The sequence below is a fragment of the Carettochelys insculpta genome, chromosome 1, assembly GCF_033958435.1.
Source record: "Carettochelys insculpta isolate YL-2023 chromosome 1, ASM3395843v1, whole genome shotgun sequence".
In the NCBI taxonomy this organism is placed as follows: Eukaryota; Metazoa; Chordata; order Testudines; family Carettochelyidae; genus Carettochelys; species Carettochelys insculpta.
The window spans coordinates 332,409,509-332,431,739 of NC_134137.1; the positions used below are offsets into that span (position 1 = coordinate 332,409,509).

General features: G+C 41.6%; 1 protein-coding gene across 1 annotated transcript in view; it reads right to left on the reverse strand.

Annotated features, from left to right (window-relative positions):
- Positions 1-21,998, reverse strand: part of ASZ1 (ankyrin repeat, SAM and basic leucine zipper domain containing 1) — a 104,922-nt gene extending 82,924 nt beyond the window's left edge. The window contains exons 1-3 of the mRNA XM_074984099.1: positions 21,897-21,998; positions 16,166-16,265; positions 6,029-6,151 (exon numbers count right to left, since the gene is read on the reverse strand). Of these exons, the coding sequence (XP_074840200.1) occupies positions 6,029-6,151; positions 16,166-16,265; positions 21,897-21,998 (325 nt within the window). The remainder of the gene's footprint in view (positions 1-6,028; positions 6,152-16,165; positions 16,266-21,896) is intronic.
- Positions 21,999-22,231: the final 233 nt, after the last annotated feature.

The window sequence follows — 22,231 nt, forward strand, 5'->3', positions numbered from 1 at the left end:
GAGTTTCAAAACTGCATGTCATTTTGGTGAGAAAAATACTTTTTCCAAATGAGAGAGCAAAGTGGAGAGACAAAACCAGTGAAAGTGTTTTTACTCACTGGATGTGCAATTTCATATTATTTAAAAAAAAAAAAAAAAAAAGGAGGGGGCAAATCATGATGGTTTCAGAGAAAATTGAAGTTTTTGTATTTTTTTTTCCAAAAGATACTTTTATTTTTTAACCAGTTCTATAAGCTACATAAACTGATCATACAGATATTATTTTCACACCACTGATTTAAAACTTACCATTTGGCAAATCAACACAAAAATCTTTAGGTGAAGAAAATATTGCACCTTCCAAACAGTTATTGACTTAACACCAAGGAAATATAAATTATTTATAGCAGTACAAAATGACATAACCAGAAATGCAGGAACTGCTATAATGGATCAGACTAGTAGTCCATATTAGCTCACTACACCAGCCCAATAGTAGCCACTAGCAGATATTTCAGAACAAAATATAAGAACTCTAAGGCTACGTCTATGCTATGAGATAATTCAGGAGAGCAGACTTCGACTCCCTGAGAGAACAGATGAGCAGGATCCCCTGGGAAATGGAGATGAAGGGAAAAAGAGCTGAAGAAAACTGGCAGTATTTTAAAGAAGTCCTACTGAAGGCACAGGAACAAACCACCCCATTGCATAGTAAGAAATGCAAACATGGTAGGCAACCAGCTTGGCTTAACAGGGAAATATTTAGTCAGCTTCAATTCAAAAAGCACGCATACAAGAAATGGAAACGGGGACAGGTGACTAAGGAGGAGTATAAACATACGGCTGGAGAATGCTGGGCAGTAATCAGGAAAGCAAAAGCACAATTGGAACTGCAGCTGGCAAGGGAAGTGAAGAGTAACAAGAAGGGTTTCTACAGGCATGTTAACAATAAACAGGTTATCAGAGAAGGTGTGGGGCCATTACTGGATGAGGGAGGTAACCTAGTGACAGATGATGCAGGAAAAGCTGAAGTACTCAATGCTTTTTTAGCCTCAATCTTCACGGACAAAGTCAACTACCACATGATGGTCCTAGACAATGAAGTATGGGAAGGTGGAAGGCAGCCATCTGTAGGGAAGGAACAAGTTCTGAGCTATCCAGAAAAAATAAATGTTCACAAGTCCATGGGTCTGGATTTAATGCACCCAAGAGTACACTAAGGTAACTGGCAGAGGTCATTGCTGAAACTTTGGCCATTATCCTTGAAGACACTTGATGATCAGGAAAGATCCCAGATGATTGGAAAAAGGCAAATGGAGTGCCCATCTTTAAAAAAGGAAAGAAGGACAATCCAGGGACTACAGACCCGTCAGCCTTACCTCAATCCCTGGGAAAATAATGGAGGGAATCCTCCAGGAATCCATTTTGGAGCACTTGGAAGAGGAGAAGTGATCACAAGTAGCCAACATGAATTCACCAGGGGCAAGTTCTGCCTGACCAATCTGATTAGATTCTGTGACGAGGTAACAAGCTCTGTGGACATGGGGTAGGTCAGTGGATGTGATATACCTTGACTTCAGCAAGACTTTTGAGACGGTCTCCCACAACATTCTTGTCCATAAGTTAAGGAAATGTGTTGGATCTTTGGACTACAGGATGGATAGAAAGCTGGCTTGAGGGTCGGGCAAAATGGATAGTGGTCAATGGATCAATATCTGGATTGTGACCGGTTTCAAGCGGACTGCCACAAGGATTGGTTCTGGGGCCAGTGTTGTTCAACATCTTTATTAATGACCTGGATGAGGGACTGGATTGCACCCTCAGCAAGTTTGCAGAGGGCACAAAACTAGGGCGAGAGGTGAGACGTTGGAAGGTAAAGAGAGAAGCCAGAGTGACCTGGATAAATTGGAGGACTGGGCCAAAAGAAACCTGATGCGGTTCAACAAGGAGAAGTGTAGAGTCCTAAACCTGGGGCGGAAGAATCCCAAGAACTGTTACAGGCTAGGGACCGACTGGCTCAGCAGCAGTATGATGGAAAGAGACCAAGGGGTTATGGCGGATGAAAGGCTGGATATACGTAAACACTGTGCCCTTGTAGCCAAGAAGGCTAACGGCATACTAGGGTGCATTAGGAGGAGCATTTTGAGCAGATCTAGAGAAGTAGTTATTCCCCTCTCTTCAGCACTGATGAGGCCACATCTTGAAGACTGTGTCCAGTTTTGGGCCCCCCAGTATAAAAACCATGTGGATTTGCTGGAGCAGGTTCAGAAGAGGGCAACAAAAGTGATTACAGGGCTGGAGCACAAGACCTCTGAGGATAGGCTGAGGGATTTTAGGCTTGTTTAGTTTATAGAACAGGAGACTTCGGGGTGATTTAATAGCAGCCTTCAACTTCCTGAAGGGGAGTGCTAAAGAGGAGGGTGAGAAACTGTTCTCAGTGGTGTCAGATGGCAGCACAAGGAGCAATGGTCAGAAGTTGAAGATGGAAAGGTGTAGGTTAGATATTAGGAAAAACTACTTCACCGAGAAGGTGGTGAAGCATTGGAATGCGTTGCCTAGAGAGGCGGTGGTTTCTCCATCCCTTGAGGTTTTTAAGTCCCGGCTGGACAAGGTCATGGCTGTGATGACTTAGTGGGGGTTGATCCTGCTTGAAACAGGGGGCTGGACTAGATGACCTCCTGAGGTCCCTTCCAGCCCTATGATTCTGTGAAATTCACGCATATTAAACTCTATTTCATGCATGACCCCCAACAGCCTAGATACTGCATGCTGCAGTGAGGCAGGGGCTGGTACCAGTGCAGGAAAAAGACCTCAAGTGCTCAGCTTGCAGAGGTAGATACAGAAACGTGAACTCTGTGGTGGGGCTATTTTGAATGGGTAGATACACTCACAGTGCTGACAGCCAAGAAAGAAAGAAGTTTCTCAGCCTCTCATACAAGCGTGATCCTACAGCTACAAGCTTCTTGTTACCTAATGCCTGTGCCCCGGAGAGCAGTGGAGATAGAAGAGGGTAAAGTGCACAATTGTGGAGCATTGTGGGATACGTATAGGACACCTCTGGAGACTAATAAAGTTGATTTAAAGACATGGCATTTCCCCACTAGCCTTAATTCGAATTTGACACTATGTTAAGTAGCTTTGCATGGCGTTATAATACCAACCTTAGCGCTGACTAAAATCAACCTAATGGTATTTACAGTGAAGACAGCAACATTGTAAAAATTGAGCTAACTGCCTTAAATTCCACTTTATTATGTAGTGTGGACATAGCCTAAGAGGAAAACTATGGAATAATCTGGAAACAGAAGACATTTCTTCCTACCCCTCAGTATTTAGCAGCTTGCTGATGCTCTAAAGTATGAGCACATTCCAGCCATTCCCAAATATGTCCCTTAAATCCAGAAGAATGCAGGAGTTAGTGATGTAGGGACAGTTATGCCACTTGGTGTCATCTAGAAATTCCCCAAATATAGCCTTTAAAGTCCTCTCTGTAGTATCACAATGCCACAGAGGACTTGGCACAGAGCAGGATCTGGCCATATAACGAGTCTGTTTTTATTAAAACATATACCAGTTAAGCAGCATTTTCATTAAGATTCATTAGGATACTGTATTCCATATAGTGTAAAAATAAGCTTCTTTAAAAAACAAAATTCCTGTGGTCAGGATAACGCTAGTTTATTTACTGCAATGATGTAACTACGTGATTGCTAGACCAGCTTTTCAAAATTGCACTTTATAATTATTTCCTTGTAAAGCCTGAAGCATAGATTATTCTCTTTTCAAAAAACAAATACTCACAACCATATGTTTGTGCATGCTAGTGCCATTATCTGCCCACTAACTCGTATTCAAGTGACATTCTACTGCAGTTCACTGAAATTCATCTGAGTTCAATTACTTAAAGGAGGACATTAGGTTTAAAACAAGATGGAAGGCACAGAGGTTATTTTGAAACCTTCTGCATCCAACTAATAGCTGAAATACGTTACTGCCTATGGAAAAAATAGAAGTATCTGTGTTGCTATCTTTTACAATACAGAAATACATTAACTGGGACTTTCATCAAGGCAAGAAAATACGCTGCATTACTAGTCAATATGAAATCTTGTGAACAAAGACACTGAAAAGAGATTTGAGCCTATTTCTTAGACAGCATCAGCTCTGAACATAAAGTAACTTTTTTTTTAATACACTTGGGGCCACATGTTACATCATATATATTAAAAGTCCATAAACCATCATCTAAACCTCAGATCAATCAAGATTAATTTGCCCCTATAATTAATTTATATTATGTACCATTCATTCAATTTTTAGATGTTCCCAACAAGTTATTTATCCTGCACAATTTTTCCTCACAATATTTCCATTTGCTCTGGTAATGGTAATACAGAGTGAGACTTGTTTATCTTTGCTAACTGTTGCTCTCAACTGATCCATCTTTCCTGCTCTATTTCTCTTTTCTTGCTCTGTCGACTGCTGTTTCTTTCTAAAAAGCACTGAAAAAAGCACTAGCCAACCTTGATAAAGCTTTCGGAAACCTTTCCAACCAAATACGACACGTCTGCAATTAAGGCTCTCTGTAGTTGCATATTGAAAAAAACACTGCAATATTGAAGGGAAAATCATCATCTTAAACATTACATTTCTGTCAAACTATTTGCTTTAATTGTAAGCAATAGGTATAATTACTATAAGAAAGATTATAGTATAGTCTATTTTTTCATTAGATTACTTGACAACACTGTGTGCAGAGTTGGTTTCCACTTGTATGATCGAGTCATAATCTCCTTTCCCTTGGGTAGGTCTTCCACATAGCAAGATAGAAGGGGGGGGAAGCACATTAAAAGTTATCATGAAAACACACTTGACAGAGGAGGTCTCAATTCTTGGAATTACTGTGTATTGAGCACTGTCCTGGAAATGGACAATAATTAAAAGAAGTCTGTTCCCCTTTCATCAATTTAAAATCTGACAATGTTCATTTTAATGCAATATGGTGCTGCATTTTTAGAAAAGTTAAAACATAATGAATGCACATTTATTTACACTGCAAATGAGCACCACTCCCACAGAACTTGGAAGCCGAGAGGAGCAACATTTTGGCTTTTGCAACCAGGTGGAAAGGAGATATGAAGCGATGTAAATGGTAGAAAGGAGAGCACAGCATTTCTATCAGAGTTAAGCTACAGAAGTATCTGGAGAGAAGACTCTCTCTTCAAACATTTGTGTAAAAGCATTTAATACAACTGGCACTCCTTTAAGGGCACTCTGGGTATTGCTATAGTATACAAATTACTCAAAAATATTTAAGTACACAACAGTATCTTGTAATTTAAGCAACATATTTTCTCCATTCCATTTCCTACAGAATATAAGCAAAAGGGCAGTAACTCAGGTCAGAACAGTTCTAGCAATACAATTTAACTTGTGTTTACTTCATAACTAATTCAGACAAGCACAATATATTAAGATCTCCTTAAACAAAATTAAATCAAATGTTTTGAGAGTGATGGTGTGGTAGATGGTCTAATTTTTTTTCTACAGTCTTGATAACAATCTCCAAATTACGAAGTCAAACTTAGGGCCTAATATTTGATCACACAACCCATTTTTCCCCCGAATATTTAAGAGACAACATAAATAGGATAAAGCAGGGTTTCCCAAACTTTATGTAGTTGGAACCTGGTTTCTTTTCCAGTATTTTTTTTGCAGCCCAAAAATATAAACACATATTAAAAAAAAAACAAAAACAAACAATGAAAAATATATTTTCATTGTTTATTAAGTATTTCACAAAAATAACAGTACATAATATAAATCTTGATATAAAATACTTACATGCCTAACTTATTGTCATTACCTTAATTACAATTCTTACAAATTAATAGCATTATGCACAATAATTTGTATGTTTTCTAAGGATCTCTCCCTCCCACCCCCAAGGACCAGTACTGGGCCATGGACCACATTTTGGGAAAGGCTGGGATAAAGTATAATAGTCAGAATTAACTGTGACTGCTAATTTCATTCGTAAGTGTCTTACCCTTATCAAAGCTTGCATTAGCACCTCGGTCCAGTAGGATCTGCACTAATTCCACATTAGCAACACTAGCAGCATACATCAGCGGAGTCCATCCAAATTGAAAACTAGATTCTACATTCACACCTGTCAAAATGTTAAAAAGTTCACAAAGGTAAGCAATTCTAACTCCAATACACACCGTAAGCACAAATATTTAAAATGTTTTCTCTAGTGTCTTTATATCTATCCCTAGGGAAAGAAAATGCTTTGCTCCATAAATTTTCTTTTGTCAATTAAAAGACTACATCTGTTTTACAACTCTGGAAACAAATTCCACAACTGAATGCCCAGAAGTCTGCTTCTTAGCCCAACCAAACCAAGCCAAACAAAACCATAGCATTTCAAACATGATCCCACAGGCACAAAGATAGAGCTTAGAAAAGCTAGCAACACACAATTACAAAGTTATTCATTATAGCAGCTGTGCCCATGTTTATCTTCTCCACTTAAAATTGCAGTGATTCCCACTGATGCAGGGGGAGGAGTGTGATATTTGGTCTTGCTTCATAAACTGGACTTTGTGTGGGAAATCACCAAAACAGGAAATAGGCTGTGTCTCCTGACAAGAGAATTAATTCCATCCTACCTGTTTGGTAGGGATGATGGTTTGTAACTCCCCAATGCTAGCCCCCTTCTGACCTCTGACTGCTTTTATTTCAGCACAGGCTACCTTAGCATTTAATATTACCTCATTAAATATTTACGGAGGGGGGAGTAACCAACAGGACTTACCACCACCAAGAATATGGTTCTCAACTAATGATTTCCCACACACAAGAAAAAGTATATTAGCCAGCTGTAATTCTGCACCTCAAACCATCATTTATGCATGGTTTCTTACTACTTAGGAGACTTGTGTTACTTCCCTATGTAGATTTTGACACTCAAGGGGGGCTAGGCAGAGTATGAGCCAGGCCCTGTAAATGGCTACAGGCTGAACCTCTCTAATCCAGCAAATTCCATAATCCAGCATAATTTTAGTTAGCTGGACAACCACTTATCATGGGTGTGGACAAGTTTCCTGTGGTCCCATATAGTTTGTTCACAGCCACCAGTCCTGGCGCTCAGTGTTCTGTGCTGTTATTTAATATAATTTACCGCTAGCTGTCTTCTAACAGTCCAAAAAGCAGTGGACGTGTTGGTAATGTGCTAGATAATATTGACACTCCTGTCAACCCACAAATTCTCTTGTCCAGCACCAGTCAGGTCCTGAGGGTGCCAAAGGAGAAAGGTTCAATCTGCACTACATATAATTTCTTGATAAACAGAAATGCTACGTTCTGAGCACTCTAGCCAGATCTTGCAACTGTCCAGGAGAAGCTCTCAAGACAAATATAATACAAGACGATCAACACAAGATTTTAAAAGTGCCTCAAAAATATTTTTAAAAAGAACGTGCAAGAGACGAATTCCTCAAAAAGTTATTTTCAAACCCAAAGAAGAATTAGGAAGGGAGTGGCAATGTTCAAACCCTTATATTGCTGAAACTTTGGGGGAAGGACTAGCATAAGGAAGGGATACAGCTGATCAGCTTTCCGTCCCCACTACCTCAAAAAGCAGTATCAAAATGATCTAATTAGGGAAATAGTAACAGAGAGGTACCCTCGTTAGTCTGTACTCCAACAAAACAAAGCAGCAGAAATGTAGCACTTTAAAGACTAACAAAATGATTTATTCAGTGATGAACTTTCCTCTTCAAAACCTACGCCACCAGCATTCTAGCTATCTCTGAGATAACAATGACTTCCTGAGGAACTTACAAAACATTGGAAACCTTCCTGACAATTCCATCCTTGCCACCATGAATGTACAGGCCCTCTACACCGACATTCCCCATGAAGATGGACTAGAATTTATCAGGAATACCATCCCCGATGTTACCGCAGCAGATCTGGTGGCTGACCTATGTAACCTTTTCCTCACCCACAATTATTTTGATTTGGGGACAACTTATGCCTCCAGATTAACAGCACTGCTATGGGCACCCACATGGCCTACAGTATGCCAACATTTTTATGGCCAACTGAGAACAATGATTCCTTAGCTCTCATTCCCCGTTACCCCTCCTTTCCTTATGCTACATCAACAACATCTTTATCATTTGGACCCATGGTAAAGAGACTCTGGAAGAATTCCACAGAGATTTTAACAACCTGCATCCTACTGTCAATCTCAGCCTTGGCTATTCCACATGAGAAATACATTTCTTGGATATCACAGTACAAACCACTGATGGCCACATCAACACCACCCTTTATCGAAAACCCACTGACTGCTACACTCACCTACATGCCTCCAGCTTCCATCCAGCTCACGATCCATTGTTTACAGTCAAGCCCTTAGATACAGTCGCATCTTCTCTGATCCTAGTGTCAGAGACCGAAAACTATAAGACTTCTACCAAACATTTATGAAACTGAATTACCCGCCGGGAGAAGTAAAAAAAACAAATTGGCAGGGCTGGACGAATATCCAGAAACCAGCTACTTCAACACGGGCCCCAGAAGATCAAACAACACACCACCACTTGTCATCAACCTATAGCGCCCAACTCAAAGCCCTGCAATGCATCATTAAAAAAATCTACAACCTATTCTGGATCAGGCTGCCGCACCTCAGAAGGCTCTAGGTGACAGGCCTGTCCCTTCCTATAAGCAACCTCCTAACCTGAGAAAGATTCACACCAGCTATCACAGGCTATAACACAGTAATACAAATCCTGGAACCTTCCTTGCAACAAACCCTGCTGCCAATTTTGTCCACATATTTATTCTGGGGATACCATCACTGGACCTAACCATGTTAGTTACAAGATCAAAGGCACATTCTTGTGCACTTCTAGGAACATTATCTATGCTATTATGTACCAACAATGCCCCGACACTATGTACATTGGACAGACTGGGCAAAACCTTCACCAAAGAATAAATGGACACAGAGCAGACATCAAAAAACTCAATACACATAAGCCAGTCAGTGAACACTTCAATGGAGTGCGACATTCTGTTAAAGACCTGAGAATGCGTGTCCTGGAACACATAGAATTTAACAACAAATTAGAACAAGAGAGATTTGAGTCAGAGTACATATTCAAATTTGATACATTAATATGTGGTATGAACAGAGACATCAACTACCTCATGCATTACAGGGACTGCTTCCCTTCCTTTGATGCTCATAATTATCTCAGACAGGACAATTAACATCCCCCCACCTCTCATCCCCTTTCTTCAATCCTATTTGATTTATCAATTTTTATTGCAATTTTTTTTTGGTCCCCTGTACACTCATCCCTTGCTATACTACCACATTTTGTTCCTAACTTTTTGCTCCTCGGTGAAAACTCACAAGAGGCACGCTAAATTCCTATTAAAATACTTGTAAAAGACTGATTGGTTCCAAGTGCTCGGAGGGGCAGCAGGTGGCGCTGCATTTGAAAACTAAGTGAACCTCGGGTTGGGAGGGGGTTAAAGGCTGGGGACAGTTTGGAGACATGAGCGAGAGAGAGAGTGGGTTAAAACCTGTAGGCAGCTCAGGTGGAAGAGGTGGCAGCTTGTTCTTCCTGGCTACACCAGAGGTACCTGCGGGGTGGCAGGGGGTTTGGAACTGAAACAGGATGGGGTGGGGTGTGTGTGGGGAGCTGTGGGCTGGGAAAGTTGGGACTGGGGGAGCTGCAGGATTTCCCCATGTCCCAGCCAGTGACCCTGAAGCTGGAATGGAGCCAGCTGCGGGGCTGCCACTCCCGCCGCCCCCTCCCCCTCGCACCAGGGACCCCGCGGCTCGAGCGGAGCCAACCGCAGGGCTGCCAGTCTCTTCGCTCCACCCCCCTGCTGGGGACCCCGGGGGGCTGCCGAACTGCCCCCCTCCCTGTGCCAACAACCCTAAGGCTGGAGTGCAGCCAGCCACAGGGCTGCCAGTCTCTCCACACCCCTGCTGGGAATCCAGCAGCTGGAGTGCAGCCAGCTGGGGGGCTGTGGGACTCACTGGCCCCCTCCCCTGCCAGGGACTCCGTGGGGCTGCCAGACTCAACCTCTCCCCCAGGGGCCATGAGGCTGGAGCGGAGCCAGCCATGGGGCTGCTGGTCTCCCAGCCTCTCCCAGTGGCTGGCTTGTATAAGTGGGGGAAGTTCACTTGTCTAGTGAACATTGGTAGGTGTGTGTCCCCCTCACTGTAGTGGGTACTTGTCAGTCAAGTACTCATTAAACGAGGGATGAGTGTACTTATAAACATCAGTCTGTATTGGCAATTAAATTGATCTGAAGAAGTGGGTCTGTCCCACGAAAGCTCATCACTGAATAAATCATTTTGTTAGCCTTTAAAGTGCTACATTTCTGCTGCTTTGTTTAATTTGGGAAATGTTAAGGTCAATAATATCAGGGATTATCAACCCCTTCATGGCTGTACCCTGTGAATCAACAATAGCATTTTGTTTGGTTTTTATGTTCATTTGCGTATGGGTCTCCCCCCTCTGGCAAGAGTGAAGTGTCCAGGTGATACACAAACAAGGGACTGCCATGGGAGAACAAGATAAATCTGTAGAGGGTAGAAACTTACACTCCTTTGAACGAGCCACCTCATGGTACACTTTAATTTGCAGCCACTATAAGGAAGCTTTGGTTTGCTGTTAAGGTAAGCAGAGGAGGAAGTTTTGCTCTTCTCTCTCCAGCCATTTTTAGACAAAGCCACTTGTATCTAACAACTGTATGAAGAACAGACCATTTGCAGATTAGGGTGGGGATCCTCAGATAATGAAACAAAACTGGGCCACTATACAACTGCTAAGAAAAGCGGAGCCAGCTCAGAAGCTTAAAACAGTCACAGGAACCCCTTAGTATAAAGTAAGGAAAAATAGCTGGGATTGAGATCTAATGTGAATGCTGAATTAGACCTCGATTATAAAGAAGCAAAAATCACTTCAACCATACTATTACAATTGGCAAGAACAATGCATCTTGTAATCTTAAAGACAAATTATTTCATGCTCCTAAAAGAGACAGAAAGGAAAGAGGGTGAGGCACAAAAGGGCACTAGAAATGAAAAAGGAGGAATGGTTGCAAGATACTATACATTATTAACAAAAATCGAGTTTAGCTCCTGTCAGCACTCTGAACTAAGAAGGTAAGTTCTTAGTTCAGAGCACTTGGGAGACATAATTCCCAGTACAAGTTGACATGCACGTGAGGTCTACTTGAGTTAGTGTGAGTCGTTCACAGAACACCAGTGTTCTGCAGAATACAGTTTAAGAAACACAGTTTTAGACTCAACTCTCAGTTTTACATCATGCCACGATCTCCAGGCAAATGCTGCCTCTGCTGAGCACTGCAGATCTGAGCATTTTGTTGGTTGATATGTTCATATAGCTGGTCTGTGTGTTTGTCTGCCTTACAGATTGCTATCACATTGATAAAAAGGGTGGTTATCAGTCAATGATAATGATATTTTACAGCATGCAATACCATGCTGTACCTTATAAAGAACCAAATTAATCCTCTCTCAAAAGGTCTTACCAACATTACAAACAAAAATGGAGGAAAAAAAGGAGGCCTTGATGCAAGAAGCAAAGTGAAGATGATTAGTGCACATTACGCAGAGCTTGTGATTTCTGCAATGTTGTCTTCTTTTAATATGCCTGTCTAGACCCATGTCCTTTCCTTTCCTCCAGTCTTCTCACACACCCCAGCTCTGATTTAATACAGCTTTTAAATCCTTAAATATTATAATTAACTCCTGCTCACTAGCTAACTTGTTATCCTCTACAAAGATTCCCACAAGAGATCTTCTAACAATACAAAACACCGAAGAAAGTATAAAATTATTGACTTCTGAAGAATGAAAGGTAGGCTCCCTGTTGTACCTCACAGTGGGCTCCCGCTACTCTGTATCTCCTGAAGGAATCCAGAAACAACTTTAAGGGCCACTCCCTATAAAATACTCTAGCCTTTAGCCACATAGCCTCTTCCAGAGGACAGACATCCCCATTTTTATGCTATGTGCAGAAATGGAAGGGACCTTGAGAGAGCAAGTCTAGTCTCCTACACTCACAGTGGGACCTATGTCACCATTCCTGGTAATTTTTCTCCTTTGCCCCAGACCTCTAAATGGCCCATTGAGGAATGAACTCACAACCCTGGATTTAGAAAGCCAATGCTCAAACCACTGAGCTATCCCTCCACATCAACACAAGTCCTCATCCACCTTACAACTCAGGTACAAAACAAAAGTTGTTTACATCTTTAAGCCCCCCACTTTAAGTGCTTGTTATGTCCAGGTTTTACCAGAGGTTTTTCTTTAAGATAAATATCTGATTCACCATCAGAAGCACTTGGCACAAAGGTACGCTCCTTATCTCTGTGAACAGTGTAGTATACGGCTTGTCTAGCAACATTTTGTCCAAATATTGTTGGCTTATGTTACTACTGACAGGAAAGCTACTTTTGTAGACAGAAAATGAAGTCTGAAGTTCAAAACATAAATGAGGTAATGACTGAAGAACTAAGGTCAAGTTGCACATACAGACTCTTATCCCCAATAGATTCAAGACACTTGACACCTTTGGAAAAAATCAAGAGAATGTAAAGACTGATTTGTTCAGCCAATCCCTAAAATAAACTTAAGCACATGATCTGTTCACACTCAGACTCAGTTAATTTGTCCTCTAAGAATTAAAAAAGGTAAATTAATGGTGGATTTAAAACAAAACAAAAAAAGCAGTCATGTAGCACTTTAAAGACTAAAAAAGTAATTTATTAGGTGATGAGCTTTCGTGGGACAGACCCACTTCATCAGTGTTACATGACTGCTTTTTTGTTTTGGTAGAATTCAGACTAACACAGCTATCTCTCTGTTACTAATGGTGGATTTCTCACTTCTCTGGAACAGCAAGAGCGCTCAAAACAATCATAGCCCTGCATAATCTGTCAGTATGTCTAAAAGATAAGACCAGATGTTAATTATTATTTCTGAACCTAATTTCTCTGAGCAGCAACACAGAAAGACCAAGCTCTAGCCCAAGCTTAACTAGAATTTTTGAATTCAGTCTTTGGAAATGCAGAACAAAGCATATTGGCAAGTGAATTAACTCAGAATTTAGCCTTATTGGCCACCACAGAGCAATCAACTTTTTCAATGTTTGTGGATGTAAGAGAAAATGAGGCAAGAAGACAAATATGAAATAGAAAAACCACTTAAGTCCTTGGTCTATAGTCTCCTGAAAAGAAAAATGTGAAATAAACTAATGATAAATGTCTAATTCTGAATTTCTCCAATAACGACTTTGCCACTGTCTTCAAGACATTGTTTTTTGCAGTAACTAAGGAGTCAAGCGTACCCTACAGAGTCCAAGAGTATCTGTAAGAACTGTTCTGAGGACAGAAGAAACAGCTAATTTTAATCATAGTACCCCACCCCCAAGTTGCTGTTTTAACTGTATTTACACATTTTATTCACTCTATTTACATGAATTTCTAAGGTAACTTTTTCAATGGCATTTCTGCAGTCAATTGCATGTAAATTAAAAGAGGCTCTTTACATAGAAAATAAAAGACTTATTTGATCCCCTGTTCTCTTGGCTACTCACTTCCACTGCTAACCCAGATTTTATACCACAACAACATAAGCACAGAGTTCCCTTCAGCCCTGTTACAGTTCCAATTCCAAAAAGCTTGGGGTAGATTATTTCCTTACTGAAAAAAAACAGGTTAATTCCCAGTCACTTTGCCAAATTTGCTTATGAGGCAAAATTAACATTTAGACCAGGGATGCGAAAAGTAGGAGGTGGGCCCCCCGAGGAGGGGTGTGAAATTTTGTAAAGGGGGGCACAGCACTATTGGCTGCTGGGTCTCAGACTCATCCATCTCGTTAAAGTATTTTACTATTTTATGTATATGCATTCACTTTATATACCAGTAAATAAAAAAAGTTTACATTTTACATACTTATTTTCTCACGTGCTGAAAGTGGTTTTTTTCATACAAACATAACTGAAATGTTCATCAATTTGGATTACATTAGACAGATGGGAGGCGGGAGGGTGTGTGCATGAGCTGCTAATGGAAGGAATGAAAACTGGGGATAGATGTAAAATGTTTGCTCACCTCCGATTTCGGCTATATGTAATTTCTCATGGGCTACTTAAGTTTGTGAGAGGGAATGCAGTGGCTCCCAGAACAGGCCTGAATTTGGTAGAGACATACTCTTAAATGCAGCCTGAGGCAGGAAGTTGGGCTCAGGCTGCAAATTAGCAGTATGCCTTGAGCAAGTTCTACTGAGCTAATTTTGTTGCATTTTCAAAAAGACAAAAGTTCCCTCCATGATCCCAGAACAAACTCCTCACCCAATTTAATTCCAGCTCCTACACTACAGTTCTTTAAAAAAAACTAATGAAAAATGTAAGATTGGTTCAGCGGTGGGTGGCTAAGCAGTCTGCACAGACTCAGAATGAGCTACACAATTTTTGCTAATGATATTTAAAAAAAACTGTGGCAGATCAGCCACGTCAAAAAATTTCTCACTGAATGGTTAAACTTTGCCTAAGTTATTAGACACTCAAAACCAAAGAATTATAACTTAAAATAGTAGGCAACCCTAACTACACAGGAAATACTCGCAATCAGCTCCAGCTATCAACAAGAAAAGTTTTGTCACAAACATTTCGTTCTAAGTGACGTTAATTTGCTTTGCCCTTTTAAACTATAATTTTTACCATAACAGTCCTTTGCTTAAAACAATCATTTCATACTGTAGTCAAGAGAGAGGCCATTTTTATTTTCAGAACTGCAAGATATATCACCTGGTTTGATACCTGAAAATAAAACCCTGAGTTTGCCAACAAGCCACAACTTTCCACAAATTACACTAATTTTATCAAAAGTACCTGGCTGTTATACTCTGCTTTTTTGTTGAAGCACAACTCTGTGCAGATCACCATGAGGCAAGTTAATTCGTATGCTTAGTTCATGAATGACCATGCTAACTGTCCTGCAATTCTGGATTAACAGAGATGTTTTTAAAGGGAGTAAGCCATTATAAAACCAAATTAGAAATACTGCTTTAAAAGTACTAACAGGCACAATCATGCTCGTGAACGAGCATGTGTGTACAAATTCCAACCAGGATAGGTATTAAAAAAAATCCTAAATAGCTAAACTTTCACCTTCAAGGTAACCCCCACTCCATAAATTTATAAAAGATTGTTTGCAAACCTTGCAATCTCTTTTTTTAAAAATACGAAGAGAACAAAATAAATGGAGGTAGTGGATACTATACAGCATGCTTAGTATATTCCAGGGGTGGCCGAACTGCGGCTCTCAAGCAGCATGTGGCTCTTTAAGCCATTAAATGCAGCTTCGCCTAGGAGACGTGCGCTGGGAGTGCTGTCCGCTGCTCTACATACACACGCCAGCACTTGGTGGTGAATGCATGCGGCAGTGGCAGTTCCGGTGAGTTGCCGACATTGAGTTAGTTGCAGGTGAGAGGTTTGGGTGCCTGGCTTTGGGGGAAGAGGGAAGGCATCAAGTTAGAGGAAGTGGGGGATGTGGGTGCCTGACTTTGGGGGAGGGCATTCAATTACAGCAGGGAACTGGGGGTGCCTGGTTCTGGCTGTAGGATTGGGTTACAGCAGGGAGCAGTGGTGCCTGGATCTGGGGGAGGGCATTGAATCACGTATTACATATTTATATTTCTCTCTTTATATAAATATTTATATAGATAGATAAAAATAAATATATAATACACAGGTCTTTGCACTCTACCCATGTGGCTCTTAGTCCCTAACTGGTTGGCCACCGCTGGTATACTCCATCTGAAAGGAAACCTTAATCAGTCAAGAATTCTGAACATGGGAGCTATAATATACAAATGTTATTCCCGGAAAAGTATTACTTTGTAACAATGCTGGATGGGGACCCACTCATAAGGAGACAGTGATTCTGTAATTACATTTTGAATAAATACTGAATCTATACTGTTTTACAAATATTTGATTATACACACACACGCTTAGCAATACTGCTGACTGAAATGAGAAATGCAGAAGATCTTCAAATTACATTTTCCTAAGTTCAGTAAATTTAAGTTAAATTCACAGTCCACTTTTCTCACCTGAATTTAAAAGCTCTTCAACCATGGACACATCCCCAGAAGCCAAAGCTTTCTTTAACATTTCATCCTTGTCTTCTAACTGCAACAGTTTATCGAACTGCTAAACACACAAGAAAATAAAATCAGAACTAGGCTATTTTATGACAAACAGTATGTCCCATTTTTCTGCTCAATTTTAATGTTCTTTGGAAAGCATGGTGAGGAAAAAAATAGAACAAAAATTATTGCTTCCTTCCCTTTTTGTCTGAATAATTGGCAGGACTTATTCAGATTCTGCTCTTACTTACTAAAAAAGAGCAACATAAGTGAAAGAGCATGGAAAGGAAAATAAAATAAATAAAAAATCTGCATGGAAGCAGGTCTTTACCCACAAAAGCTTATGCTCCAAAATATCTTTTAGTCTATAAGGTGCCACAGGACTTCTTGTTGTTTATGTGCAGTAATACACTGCAACATGTGTCTGTAAAAATACTTATTCACTCAAAAGATCTGCTCCTCTTGCACATTCCAGCATACTGCGTTACAGTTTTCAAAAATAAGATTTTTATGAACCAACAAAGCTCTTGGAGCGAGAGTCTAATGTTCAGCCTTCTACAACAGAATTGGTAACTTAATTCATACAACTATTTCTCGACCTTTTTTAAATTAAGTAACAAATTGACAGGGCCCCCAACTCAAACCACTACAAACAAATTATTAAAGACCTATAACCTATCCTTAATCAGGATGCCACACTCCAGAAGGCCCTTGGTGACAGGCCTTTTCTCTCCTACAGACAACCTCCCAACCTTATGAGGATTCTCACCCACATCTACAGTCTATACCACAGGAACACCAGTCCTGGAACTTTTCCTTGCAACAAAGTCCGCTGCCAGCTTTGTCCACATATCTATTCTGGAGATACCATCACTGGACCTAACCAGGTTAGTCACAGAATCACAGGCACATTCTCATGTTCCTCAACTAACATCATATATGCCATCATGTGCCAACAATGCCCACATGCTTTGTATATTGGACAGACTTCAAACTCTCTTAGACAAAGAGTCAATGGGCACAAAACAGACATAAAAACACTCCAGATCCACAAACCTTTTAGCTGGCATTTTAATGCAGTGGACCATTCTGTTAATGTTTTAAGAGTCTGCGTGTTACTGAAGAAAAATTTTCACACCACTCTTGAAAGAGAGACTGCCAAACTGTCTTCTGGAGCATGGCATCCTGATTAAGATTAGGTTGTAGGTCTTTAATAATGCATTGCAGTGGTTTGAGTTGGGGGCTGTAGGTGATGACCAGTGGTGTTCTGTTCTTGGCTTTTTTGGACGTATCTCAGAGTAGCTGGTCTCTGGGTATTCGTCTGGCCCTGTTGATTTATTTTTTTATTTCTCCTGGTGGGTAATTCAGGTCTATGAATATTTGGTAAACATCTTGTAGTTTTTGGTCTCTATCAGTTGGATCAGAGCAAATGTGATTGTATCTAAGAGCTTGACCGTAAACAATGGATCTAGTTATGTGTGCAGGATGGAAGCTAGAAGGGTATAGGTAACTATAGTGATCATTGGGTTTCCATTACAGTGTGGTACTGATCAGGCCATCCTTGATTTGTACTGTGTTAATATTTGTATTAGTCACAGAATCACAAGCACATTCTCACGTTCCTCATCTAACATCATATATGCCATCATGTGCCAACAATGCCCACATGCTTTGTATATTGGACAGACTTCAAACTCTCTTAGACAAAGAGTTAATGGGCACAAAACAGACATAAAAACACTCCAGATCCACAAACCTTTTAGCCGGCATTTTAATGCAGTGGACCATTCTGTTAATGATTTAAGAGTTTGCGTGTTACTGAAGAAAAATTTTCACACCACTCTTAAAAAGAGACGGCCGAACTGTCTTTTATATACAAATTCGACACATTATCATGTGGTTTGAACCACGATGGGAATTTTCTGAGTCACTATAGGGGCTCATTTGCATACTTGGCTTAACCTAATTCTTGACCGCCCCACCACCCTACCCCTCTACTCTGATTTGCTCACCTTGATTACTTTTTTTTTCCTGATTTGTCCACCTTGATTACTGTTTTTGGTTCTCTGTGCCTTAAATATTGAGTCTGCTCTGGTATGGCAATGGTGTGAAGAAGTGGGTCTGTCCCACGAAAGCTCTCCTAATAAATTCTTTTGTTAGTCTTTAAAGTGCCACTTGACTGCTTTTTTGTTTTGATAGTATACGGACTAGCATGGCTCCCTCTCTGATACTTTCCAGATTACTGTGCCCTGTTCAGATGTTAGATTTGTTTTAACATACCACAAGGTTACACCTCACTTAAAAAAAACTACTTACGAAAACATACAAAATTATCAGAAAAGACTACAACTGAAAACATGCTGACTTTTTACCATCTCATCAAATAAATGAATTGGAATAGAAATATTGTACTTAACATTTCAGCATAAAGCATATAAAGAGCAGAGATAAGCTATTGTCTGAATGAACTTTTAGACTGTACTGACTTTACTAATGTTTTTTATGTAGCCTGTTGTAAACTAGGCAAATACCTCAATAAGTTGATACATCCCCCTGAAAGACCTCTGTGTACCCCCAAGGGTACATATACCCCTAGTTGAGAAATACTGCCATATAACAAGGCTACCTATAGTCAAAGAGGGTACTGAGTGCAATGCTGGCAGTACAGTCTAGTAGCAATACTCCCAACTGTGTTGCCAGTGGCAAGAGTCAGTGGCTGCTTTGCTTAGCAGTAGGATTCAGCAGCTGAACCCCCTTCATCCCATGATAAAAGATAGTGTTAGTACACAGGCCCTATCCTCATTAGGGAAGAAGGATTCTTTCGAAGATGGGGTTTACTTTCGAAAGAGCAGCGTCTACACTGGCTTCCTCCTTTCGAAAGAAGCTCTTTTGAAATTAGAATATGCAAATGAGGTGCTCAATATGCAAATTTACACCTCGTTTGCCTTTTCGATTTACCTCATTTGCATACCTCTTTCAAAAGAGGAATGCAAGTGTGGACACACACTCTCTATTTGATCAAGAACTACTCCTAAACAGTAAAAGCTAGGACCATCAAATTTGCTATACAGCTCTCTCTCATACTTAAAGCAGCATGAGGGTTTGGCTGTGCATGCAGTGGGAATACTTCTCATAAAACCAAAGGGGGGGGGGGGGAAATCACAAAGTCTCTTCTCTCTCTCGCTCTCTCTTTTGGCAGTCACTTGGTAACAACTAGAGAGAGTGTTCATGTCACCTTCCTATTTGTGAGTCTGTTGATGGCTGATCCACCTGATTCTGGAGCTGCAGGTCTTATCAAAGAAAAGGCAGGTGTTGGTAGCTGTTGGAGGCGCACAAGACAGTTTTTGCTGCTCTTTTCTTTTCCTTCACCTCTCCTTGTCTGCACTGCAGTGGGACTTCTCAAATTGTTCCACCCCCACACAGATTACCACTCTCCAGCGGGGACGGTACCAGACAAGGTCCTCCCACATGTAGACACTGATGCTTCACTTTTTCACGTGTGCCTTCAGCACAACCTTATATTGCTTCCTTTGGCCCCCAACATTCATCTATCCTTCCTTCAAATCAGAAAACAATCTGTTTTAGGAAGCGCTGATCAGACACGTAAACCATTGTACCAGTCCAACGAAGTTGTTGGTGAATGATAAGGGTTTCCAATTATTGTCGTGCTCATGCACCTATCCTCCCAAGGGATATTTAGGATTGTCCTGAAGCAGCATTGATGATATTGTTCAATTGCCTTCAAATGATACTTGAATGTTGTTCAGGTTTCATATGTATGCAGTAGCACTGGAATAACCACTGCATAGCATACAAGGAGGTTTGTCTTGCTACAGATGTCCTGGTTTTCAAAGGCCCTTTGTCTCAGGTAGCCAGAAACAGACCTTACACAGTTCAAATGACACTAGATTTTTGCATCAACATTGACTTTAGTGGAAAGATGACTTCCTAGGTATTGGTAATGCTCAAATGTACTTAAGATGGTTCCATCGACAAGGGTTGGTGGAGCAGCTTAGTATTTTTGATGTTCAGTGAGGCTGACGTTCTCATACACGCTGGTGAAGATGGTTAAGATGGTCTGAAGGAATTTTTCAACTGACAGCAGTGTTCTTCCACATCTTAAGGGTGTACTGCCAGCAACTTCCTTTGGAGCACTATCTGGAAGTCACTTAACCTAATGGGGTCCTTCAAGCCTTGTACTTTGATCTTTTGTTGGATCAGTTTCCTTTAAGTTCTCCATTTAGGAACAATCCTAATTGCCATCATCAATTGAATAAGGCAGTGACCAGTCCAGCAGTCATCAGCGCTAGTCACTCCACGTGTGAGAAGAACATTACACCAATCCTGAGCACAGAAGATGACTGTCATAAGGTGCCAGCGCTTCAATCGAGGATGTCACCATGAAGTATTAAAATTTGTTTTTCTGGAGGAAAAGGGTGTTTGTGATGACAAACTAGGTGGGAATAAGAGAATGTCAAAGCAGGGCACTTATATCAAAGCTGCCCGCACCTATGCTGTCAATCTGCAATTCAAAGTCTGCACTTTGAAATTTGCATGGCTGCCATTATGCTAGTGAGGCACTGAATTAGCTCCTCATTAGCCTGCTTCAAATTGCTTCAATACCATGCCACCTTCCATGGGAGGAGGTGAGCTCAGAAGCAGCCAAAGGGAGCATCAAATCTGCTACTTTTACCTGAACTGGAGGGATAAATGAAGGGGTCAAGAAAAAAAGCTTCAGAGATGGTCTGTATGATGGGGTTAAATACCCACTTTCAACACATTAGTGTTGAAACTTCTTTGAAATGTGCAAGCAGCCACTGAGAAAACACTGCGCATTCTGTATACTCAAACTTAATGGCTCATTCCCCTCTCACCTATAGCAATGAGGGCACAAAAAGCAAACTATTAATCTGATCGCCCATAATGCAAAGTCTCAACAACAAAAACCTCAGATCACATACAGTTCACAAATTAGCAACCGGGTTAATTAAGAATATTTACTGAACCCTGAAAATGGTCCCAACTAAGCAAAACATTTACACATGTGCTACTTTCCATATCTATTGGACATACCCCACTGAAGTCCCTTTCCAAGTAGATCTCAACTTTAAGTCTGAATCCTACAAAGCACGGGAATCTAAATAACATCCATTTGCTAGAAGCTGCCAGAAACCTCCAAAAGCTCAAAACTATCCCCTGCAAGTGCAACAAAGCTCCAATGCAGATAATCAAGAGACAATCGAGCTCTGCTGAGTGAAATTCCCCCTCCCTCTTACAAAAGCACCTTAGGCCATACAGCGATTTGTCCGGGCTGCTGCCAATATTCTGGTACATAACGGGTGTACACCCTTATTTCAGTAAGGGCGAGACGCAAGCACTAGGCGGCGCTATGTTCCGCACGGACGCGCGGTGTAGTTCTGTTCGCTTGGAGACGGCCCACGCCAACAACCAAGCGGGACGCGGGGACCCGGGTTCGGTACCCGGCTGGGACAGTACTTAGCCGAGAGCGGGCCAGAGGCGACAGTTGATGGGCTTTGCTGGGGCCGCCCTAGGACGACGCTCTGGCGACGCGGAGGTCGCGCACCAACTCGGCCAGGGGCCCACAGCGAACCCTAACCCCAGCCAGGCCCCAGCACCAACCGCCGCGGAGCTGGACGCCCAGCCGGCACGGCTCTTTCCAGCCCCGTCCCCCCACCTGCGGCTCCTCCGGCACGTAACCGATGACCCAGCGGTCCTCGTCGCTGTCGCTGCTCTCGCCTCCCCCAGCCACCGCCAGCGAGCGGTGATGCCCCGGCATAGCTGCGACTGCCGGACACCTCAGCCTCCTTTGCGCTCCCCGCCTCAAGCGCGGGAAAGCAGCCACGTGGGAAGCCAGGGTGGGTCACGTGTCCTTGCGGCGGGGCGGGGCCGTGCTGAGGGAGCGCTGGGACTGGGCGGGGTTGGTGTATGGGCGCTGAGAGCCGCTGGAGGTTGTCTGTGTCGTCAGGGCAACCTGGGCTTCTAACTCTTAAAGCGGCACAAACCCTTGTC